The 9,624-nt window shown below is 39.8% G+C and overlaps 1 protein-coding gene across 2 annotated transcripts; it reads right to left on the bottom strand.

Annotated features, from left to right (window-relative positions):
• Nucleotides 1-681: 681 nt before the first annotated feature.
• LOC307238481 (tissue factor-like) lies at nucleotides 682-9,377 on the bottom strand. 2 transcript variants are annotated; one of them, XR_013844433.1, is made up of 8 exons: nucleotides 9,164-9,377; nucleotides 7,074-7,188; nucleotides 6,650-6,739; nucleotides 5,989-6,092; nucleotides 4,480-4,661; nucleotides 3,853-4,018; nucleotides 2,642-3,086; nucleotides 2,252-2,368 (listed from the first exon to the last, which is right to left on the bottom strand). XR_013844433.1 is itself a non-coding variant. In XM_080011473.1 (7 exons), exons 1-7 carry the CDS (start codon nucleotides 9,228-9,230, stop codon nucleotides 2,226-2,228), a joined length of 867 nt encoding a protein of 288 aa, XP_079867599.1. In that variant the 5' UTR covers nucleotides 9,231-9,377; the 3' UTR covers nucleotides 682-2,225. The 2 variants fall into 2 exon arrangements, 1 of the variants encoding a protein (XP_079867599.1); XM_080011473.1 differs by lacking the exon at nucleotides 2,642-3,086 and having other exon boundaries at nucleotides 682-2,368.
• Between the last annotated feature and the right edge of the window lie 247 nt (nucleotides 9,378-9,624).

Genomic DNA, 9,624 nt, shown 5'->3' with positions numbered 1-9,624 from the left:
TGTTTTAAAAATGTACTTGGACACTCCTCGAGGTAACAACAAATGAATTACTGTTTTAAGTGGACGAGGTATATAACTTCAAATGTTCATGTTATTTTACATACCACAGATGTGATGTAAATGTATAAATGACCAAAAAAATCAATTATTACATGTGTACGATAATTACAGTGCTAATTAGAATAATCATCACCATAGATGTTCAAAGGTTAGAAATGTTTAGAAGATGAGGGAAGGTACCAAAAGGGCTCACTACAATTACACAAAATAAAGCCAAATATGCAAAACAGTTGTCACATGTGGAAGTTATAAATAATTGATTTATCATTAAGTTATTTGTTCATAAAAATATATATTTTTTGTCCTTGTCATGAAGATGTTAAACATCTATACAATCGTTGAAAGATATATGGTTATCATTGAAGCTTGACGATTTGCCTCCTTCTAATTCTATTTAAATCCCTTTTTAATACAAACATATCTTCTGTGGTGAATCTTATTGAAGTTTTTGGGTTAATACCACTTTCCTTTTTTATATATGAATTTAAAGGTTACCATTCCTCCCATGAGAGGATGAGATCTAAAAGTGTAATGTAATGTAATTTATCTCTGTGCATCACTTCTTTTGTAGTATACCTGGCTAGTAATAATAATAAATAAAATAAAATAATCATAAAAATGTATATTAATAAACGTTTATACATTCACAAACAATCCAAAAACATCCTTGTAAAAAAGGTGCACTTTTGGGTTTGCATACATACAATATACAAAACAGAATTTCAGTGTTGTATGATGATAATACAATACAAATATGAAGATACAGTATATAAATTCAAATAATATTGAAAATATTATATTGCGACTGAAATAACAAAATATATTTTCTTCTACAACACACAAAAATGGACAATAATCAAACTGTAAAAACTGGAGACTTCTCCCTGATACACACACGCAGACAGGCACACACTAGGCCTGGGCAGAATTACGATTAAATTGTCTATTGTTGATCCACTCCGTCTATCGCGATTGACATTGATGACAGGTTTTTTTGTTTTATTTTTCCGGCAGGGAAAAATCCGAGCATTACAACGGTGTAAGTGCAGTTAACCGTGTTTTACAGAGACTTTGTGAGGGGCAGGTGCTAAAAAAAAAAAAAAAAAAGGCACGGGGACCCCCAGGTCTGGTTTGGGGCATTTTGCTGATCTGGGCATGGGCAAATGGCACATCGCAGGGGCACCATGGGTCCATGGGGGGCAGGTGAGAAAGATTTTAATTTATTTTACACGATCGGTCAAGCCTAACACAGACAGAGACATCATGTGTCATGTAATGTGTGACTCTGCCCTGACATCGCATTGTATGACCTTCTTAAAATAATTGTATAATTGTCATATTTATATTATTTTGTTACTGTTAGGTGGTATACCGTTGCTGTGAAATGACTCATATTTGCATTACAAAATGAAATTCAAGGCCTTTGAGTACAATTAAGCACTAATGTCTCATTGTCTATTATTTATATTAGTATATCTATTGTACATAAAGTATCTGTCATTAATTTAAGTGTCTATCACACCATGCTGGATTCAATTTAAATGTATTACATTTCCCTGGGAGAATCTATGTCCTTGAAAGCACCTCTGGAAACTATGTTGTTAATGCTGATACATCAAAGAATAGCTAAAATATATCATATTTGATACATCAGTAATTTATGGAAATGTATTGATCACATGTTTGTTTCTAAACAAAAACATAATATTAAATAACATAATTTTTTATTTCGGCTAAATTTGAAAAAAATTGGTTTAGTTAATTTCAACAGTAACCTTTTTATTTTGCATTGTGGAAGGCAAAAACACAGCTTCTGTCCTTGTTATAGACTTTAAATTCTTTAAACTTTAAACTTTAAATTCCCCAGAGAAGACAGTGATTTCCATTGCAGAGCTTTAATTCTGCGTTTATAACTCTCGATTTTTCTCTCACAAATTTAAGAAAGAAATGACATGACATGTATGTATCACGGGACACGCTATTGTAGACGTCCATTTTTTGGTAGATGTCATTGCTACGCCTACGTGACGTCACCGCCTGCCCATGTTCCTACACATGTACTGTACGTACGTCACCCCCTATTGATTCCCATTCAAAATTGGCACATGTCGCACGATACGATGACACTTTCCACCACCCATGCATACATACAGTATATACTCCTCCTAGGCCATCGCAGGCGGATGGCGCAGGCTCTTGTTCTGTCGTAGCCGTTGGCGTCTGCAGCAGACAACGGTCAAAGCGGTGATGACGGCGAGGAGTACGAGGAGGACGAAGAAACCTCCAACCAGTGCTCCCACGCTGAGCTCTTGCCGTTGACGTGAAATGGGAGAAACATGGGAATACATTTCAATTTAAGCTTTTTAAGATCACAAATTTCAGAGTATACAGAAAACCTGGATGGTCCTCCGGTTGTGATTATCAACAACTAGAAGGCATCTGTATCCAGGGGTGCACTTAATGATAGTTAGCTTACTCTAACTCAAGTTCTATGATCATAGGCCTTCAAAGCCCTCTAATTTTGTCTTTAATGGCTTCTCCCGCACACATACCCGCCTTTGAATGTAAAATTTGAATGTACCCTTTAGCCTATCAGCGGTTGCCTGCCGCTATAAAAGGGCCGTGCACCTGCCATTCTGCTCCCCAGGTATCTTCAGTGACCCCAAGAAGACAACAGGACCAGGCCTCGATGGCTGCCTCCTTGTTGTCACTGTCGAGGCAAGCGTAGAAGTTGTTGGGCTCAGGGAGGGAGGTGTTGCTGGTTGGGGGGGGTTGGTGTTGGTGGGCTTGTAATCTGTGATGGCCTGGATGCCCTGCCACATGCGTCAGGGTTCGGAGTTGTTGTTAAAGTGCTCCTCGATCCTTAGCTTGTGGCTGTGCTTGGCTCTCTTGATGCCTCTTTTCAGGTTAGCACTGGCTGAACTGAAGGCCTGTGTGTCACCTGATCTGAAGGCGATGTCACCTGCTTTCAGCAGTAGTCGGACCTCTCTGTTCATCCACGGCTTCTGGTTGGGGAATGTTGTGATCTGTTTGAGGGTGGTGACACTGTTAATATTAGTATTGAGGTAGTCCAGAATGGAGGCGGCATAGGAGTCAATGTCTGTGTGGGAGTCCAGGGTGGGCTGAGTAGCAAACATGCTCCAATCGGTGTTGGAACCAGTCTGGTAGGACAGAGTCTTCCCCCTCTGACCATACTTTAACTGTTCTGACTGAGGGTTTCACACATTGGACAAGTGGTGTGTACTTGGGGAGTAATGTTATTTATTTATTTATTAGTATTATTAATGCTATTATTATTATTATTATTATTATTAGTTTTTCCGCATTAAAGGGTGAGTACAAAAAAATCTCCTGGTGCTCCCCTGAGAACCCGACAAAAAAAGTTATGTGCACCCCTGTCAATATCTCCATGTCCATTTACAAGGCATTGCTATCAAAATGGAACTGCGATTCTGATTCGATTTTTATATATTTGCTTTTCAGTTGTGAGTGAGGGTTGAAATCCTTGAAATAGTCATACATATGTTGTGCAATCGCCATAACAAATAATAATAATAATAATAATAATAATATACGTTATTTGATCTTAGGTCTCTCTTGGAAAATACATTTTAATCTAAATGAGACAATGAATAAACAAAGCCATAACAAGCTGGATTAGAAGTTATTGCACTACGACTACATTAACGACATATGTGAACTCTGGGCTGTGGTGGAAACATAAACCAGCTGGGATACGGCCTGTGGTGTTTGCAGCTGTGTTTGTGGAGTGTTTGTTTACGGCGCAGGTACCTTCCAGGAAGCCTCTGTAGACGGGTGTGCACTGCTGCTGGCTCCAGGCCCCCAGCTGGGCGTCAGCAGCTCTGGAGGGAACGAAGGCCGCCACGCTGAAGCAGTAGCTCTGCCCCGGCTCTAAGCGGAGGATCTCGGCGACGCTGGACTCAAACACCAACTCTTTCTGGAAGAGAGAGAGCTGTAATAAATGTCTCAAATCGGTTTCCTTAAGAAGAAACTCCAGTTTATTAGCTTTGCTATCTATCATTATATCTTCCTATGTATCATTTTATCATTCTATCTACCTATCTATCTATCGATCGATTGACTGATCGTTGTAATACCAGAGGCAAGCTGACTGAATTCTCCAATGGCAACCGTAAAGCTCATTATGTTACATGCTATTCTAACATGTGGGAAATACAGTGCAAAAAGAGCAAAAAAATCAACACTCAATTCTCTGGGTTCTCTGGGTTGTCAAACATGGGGTCAAAAAAGGGCCTGCAGAGGGTTGCATTTTTTTTAATTATGTAGAGAAATTAAGTTTTCCTTTCTTGATTAATGCACTTCTTTTTTTTTTGGATCAGGTAGCTTAGGGGCGTGGCCCAGTGCCACATACTGTATCTGGTGTGTGGCAGGATATACCTTGCCAGTACTTCTGGCCTTATGGTAGCTGATCTTGTACTTGAGGTCTGCCTTGAGTACATCTCTGACAGTGAGCAGCCTCCCCTGGTGGTAGAAGGTGGTTGGGGGGTCCGTGATGTGGAGAGCCACGCTGCTATTCACCTCTCGCATTTCTAGTCGAAAGGATGCGGCCGTAATCTGACCTAGTGTGGAGGAATCACATTGTATTTGTAACTGAAGGAGCCATTTCATGTATAAAGGGGATAAAAAACATGAAATTGATGTGACACTGCCCCCTATAGGTGTCTTGGGCAAGTATAGAAATTGAGTTATGTCAGTCTTTACAGTCCATTGATGCTATTTGAACACAAGTATAAACTAATGATGTTGAAATGAGCCGACTAAACGACCGACGTCTCCCTGTTCTCCGTGTCAACAGTAAAACAGTTTCAAATAAAAGTTAAAAGTAAAAACTTTGGGGTTTTCCATAATAGCTAATTCAAAATGTTCAAAATATATAAATAGAAAACAACGGTACTGTTTTCCAAATGAGAGAGGGAGCAACTGTGCACCTGCCCTGCCACCACAGTGTGCGCTGCAGAAGTTTGGCTTTCTCACTTTGCGTGCTTGAAAATGGCAACTTTGCATAAGATTTGTAGGGTCTCGCCATGAAAGTGATGAAAGATCCCATGAATTGGAATGAAAAATCCCACCTTGGCCGTCAGGTGCACCAGCGCCTCCGCCCAGTCTCTCAGGTGCATATTCACTTATATATTTATATTTATTTATATATCGTTTATTTATTTCAGGATTTATTTAAGGGCTACATTTATTTTTATTTGCGTGCTACTTCCACATACGTTATCTTTGTGTATGCAAGTGAATGAGCTTTGTCCGTGCGTCGCTCTGTGTGCTGCTGCTCCATCTGCCACTATCTGGCGCAGGGGTGTGGACCAGGACCGCACCGGATGACTTCTGCAGGACTGTCCCTTGCCCTTTTCTATTCCGGCATTATCATGGCATGTTTGAAAAGGCGCAAGATGGGAATGTTCCGGAATGTAGCTGCATGTGTGACCAGTGAAAATCGCTAGTGGTGCCAGAAAGGTTATCCCTGTAATTAACCGGGAAGTATGTGTGAAAGGTGCTTTGACAATGGCATTGCCATCAGTGCTGAAAAAAAATACATACATTTCAATTGAAAATCGTATCGAATCTTGGATTTGGAGAATCATGACACTCCTAGTTAGCTTTATGCTACTAGTTAGCATAGTTCTACTCCATGTTAACTCAGTGGATGGATGTGTAATTGGTTTTTGCTGCTGTGACACCTGAATTTGAAGTTTTATCCTATCTTATCTTATATTCGCCAAAGTGAGCCAGGTAAACAAGCGTCTTGAGAATCTCAATGAGAATGAGAATCTCGAAAATGGGGTCACTTCAGAGTCGCTCATGGTGTGTGACTGTCCTTGAGCCATGTTTGTGTGTCTGTGTGTGTGTGAGTGTTATAAGTGTGTTTGTGTGTACATATACTTTGTCGATAGGGGTTGAAGTGGGGGGAAAATGAGTGGACAAACTCCTCCGGGTCATACTTCATCCAGTCTGTAGGTTCTGCCTGGATGTCAGCCAAGTAGGTCCTGTCCGAAGTTGAAATAAATACCAAATTGATTTTCATAAAACGTTTAAGCCAAAATAAGAAACACGCACATGCTTAATTGAGCAATTTTTATTTTTTAAGGTAGGCGAAAATAAAAGATGAATGGAGCAAGAGAGGAGGAGAAACAGGAAATAATGATGAGCACTGATGCATGGAGAACATTATTTAACCATCCAACCGAACAAAAATTGGATCTAATATGATAGATGATAGATAGATGAATGGATTGATAGATAGATAGATAGATAGGATGTGAAAGAAAAAATAAAATGGCAATATATGGAACAATCTGAAAATATAAAATAAAAACCCAATAAAATATTACGAAAAACATTACGAAAAACCCAAAACATTTTGAACTATAATAAATTATAAAAATAGAAACGACCCAAAAGAATAACTGGAAGAATTTGGTCACATACAATAAAGTGAAATAAAGCTCACAGTAACACAGAACGAATGTAGGATATGATGTGAAAAACAAACAATATGGTTTGATTAAAAAAAGAAAAATGCAAACACGGGTGGTTCTATTACCTGTTGAGCGGCCAGAGGTAGTTGCTCAGATCACATTCTGTCTCTGGGATGTGAAGACAGTCGGGGGTAATAACCGAGTCTGCATCGAGCCTGCATAGCAACACAATGTGATTAAAAACAAAGTTTGTTTTATAGTTTGTTAAATAGTTATTACACGGTTATATGTAAATATGCATGATTCTGTAAAGATAGATAGATAGATGGGAAATTGCAATGTCCCAGCAGCTCACATCAAAAAACAATAGGCAGTAATACTTACAAACAATAGAATAAAAATGTAGAAATATAAAAATGAAAAATGTCAATATCTGGGGGAAAAAGTGAAATAAACAACAAACCTCACAGTTAATTGTAAAATTAAGCAGTATAAAGTTTTTAGCAGTATAAACCCGAGGAAAAAAATATATGCGTAAACTGTACTTACTCAGAGAGCAAGACAGTGTACGTGTAGTTTCTTGGTGCTGGACCCCAGGTGAGCAGCGTTTTGAAATTGAAGGACACCCAGTGCACATTTTCTGGTCTGGACACCAACTCCTCTCCTGGGACACGGGCGCAAAACAGTAAACTTGCAGTATCTCCCAACCTCAGGCACCAAAGCTTTAAGTCTGTGTGTGTGTGTGTGTGTGTGTGTGTGTGTGTGTGTGTGTGTGTGTGTGTGTGTGTGTGTGTGTGTGTGTGTGTGTGTGTGTGTGGGGGGGGGGGGGGGGTGAAACATTTCATCCTAAAACGTCTGCCACACAACAAATATACTCAGGGTTACATCAAACAATATAAAACATCAAATTATCAGTAATTCATAATTTCATAATATACCTGCCTTCGAAATGAGCTCCTCTGAAGGCTTCAATTATGTCACTTCCTCTTTATCGTGTCACTTAAAGCAACAGTTCATTAGTTGCAGAGAGAAAACAAGTTTTGTTGGCGTGACGGGGAAAGCAAAGCTGTTCGACACCAATGAATGTTATTAGTCATATTTTAATTCAAAAATTAGGTTTTGATATTTAATTAATCTGCGCTGTGTGGATGGGGAAACAGTTTTACTTCTGAAAATAACGAAATGGTAGTATATATTTTATTCTGTAGTATGTGTGATGAAACGTCCATGACTATATACGTACATGGAAATAAACAGTAGTTTTAAAGTTATTAAAAATGTTTTTTTTTATTCACTTTAAATAACATTTTTTCATGCAGTATTATTCATAATGAGGTTGAGGACCACTGTGTTCGATCATGTAACGCGGCTTAATATTCAGTATAATGCATCCTATAATGTACAGAAATGTACGTCTATGTTCGGTTATAGAGACGTTTGAAAATTACGTTAAACGTTTTTCTATCGCGTTTCGCTCAAATGCTCGTTCCTTCCTCCTCCACTTTTGTTTATTTTGAATTTTTTTTTAAAGAAAGAAAAAAATTAAACAAGAATTTGACTCAACACTCTGAAGTAGCATAAGAAACATCGTTCCATCTACAGTATAGATAGATCATTATTTACTATCTATCTATATTTATCGATGTCTCTCTACCTATCTTTACATGACATGATCATTGATCAGACGCTTTTTCTCCAAAGCAACTTACAGTTATTCATACACCGATGGACGCATACATCAGGAGCAATTAGGAGTTAAGGGTTTTGCTTGAGGACACTTCAGCATGCTATCAGAAGGAGCCAGCAACCTTCAGGCTACTAGACCCGCTCCACCTCCTAAACTAGTACTCCCTCTATCTATCCATCCATCTATCCGTCTGTCTGTCTGTCTGTCTGTCTGTCTGTCTGTCGGTCTATCCATCCATCCATCCATCCATCCATCTGTCTGTCTGTCTGTCTGTCTGTCTGTCTGTCGGTCTATCCATCCATCCATCCATCCATCCATCTATCCATCTGTCCATCCATCTGTCTGTCTGTCTGTCTGTCTGTCGGTCTATCCATCCATCCATCCATCTATCCATCTGTCCATCCATCTGTCTGTCTGTCTGTCTGTCTGTCGGTCTATCCATCCATCCATCCATCTATCCATCTGTCCATCCATCTGTCTGTCTGTCTGTCTGTCTGTCTGTCTGTCGGTCTATCCATCCATCCATCCATCCATCCATCCATCCATCTATCCATCTGTCTGTCTGTCTGTCTGTCTGTCTGTCTGTCTGTCGGTCTATCCATCCATCCATCCATCCATCTATCCATCTGTCCATCCATCTGTCTGTCTGTCTGTCTGTCTGTCGGTCTATCCATCCATCCATCCATCTATCCATCTGTCCATCCATCTGTCTGTCTGTCTGTCTGTCTGTCTGTCGGTCTATCCATCCATCCATCCATCCATCCATCCATCCATCTATCCATCTGTCTGTCTGTCTGTCTGTCTGTCTGTCTGTCTGTCTGTCGGTCTATCCATCCATCCATCCATCCATCCATCCATCCATCCATCTATCCATCTGTCTGTCTGTCTGTCTGTCGGTCTATCCATCCATCCATCCATCCATGACTCACTGATCCCAGAACCCTGGTCTTACCTGTTGTTGACAGCACCATAGACAAGAGGGCTCCGGGATACAGCGCAAGTTTTAGAAAAGAGTCCATTTCACCCAGTTACATTCAATCTGTTTTTGTACTCTCTGTATCTCTGCTTTCTCTCCCTCCCCCTGCAGAGGAACCGGGTACGTCTCGGTCTTACACACAATGTGGTCAAAATACGCGTTAAACAACTTCCCTGCGAGTTGTGCTGTAGCTGTGATATCTCAGAGAGGCTGGATCGGATTTGGAGATTGTCAGAGTTTCCCCCTCTTGACTCGCCAGCCGATGACCCCGCCCACACCAACCCGCATTCAGAAAGCCTGGGGAGAAACCCGCATTATTTCATTCAGAAATTGAAATAAATAACATACTGCAATAGATATTAATAAATAAATACATTAAGGAATTAATTGATAAATATATCAATATAACTGGATAATATAATGGATTTGAATTTCAT

Source organism: Zeus faber (genome assembly GCF_960531495.2).
Source record: "Zeus faber genome assembly, chromosome: 12".
NCBI lineage: Eukaryota > Metazoa > Chordata > Actinopteri > Zeiformes > Zeidae > Zeus > Zeus faber.
Note: the sequence above shows the minus strand (reverse complement) of the source record. Positions and strands in the feature narration are given on the sequence as shown.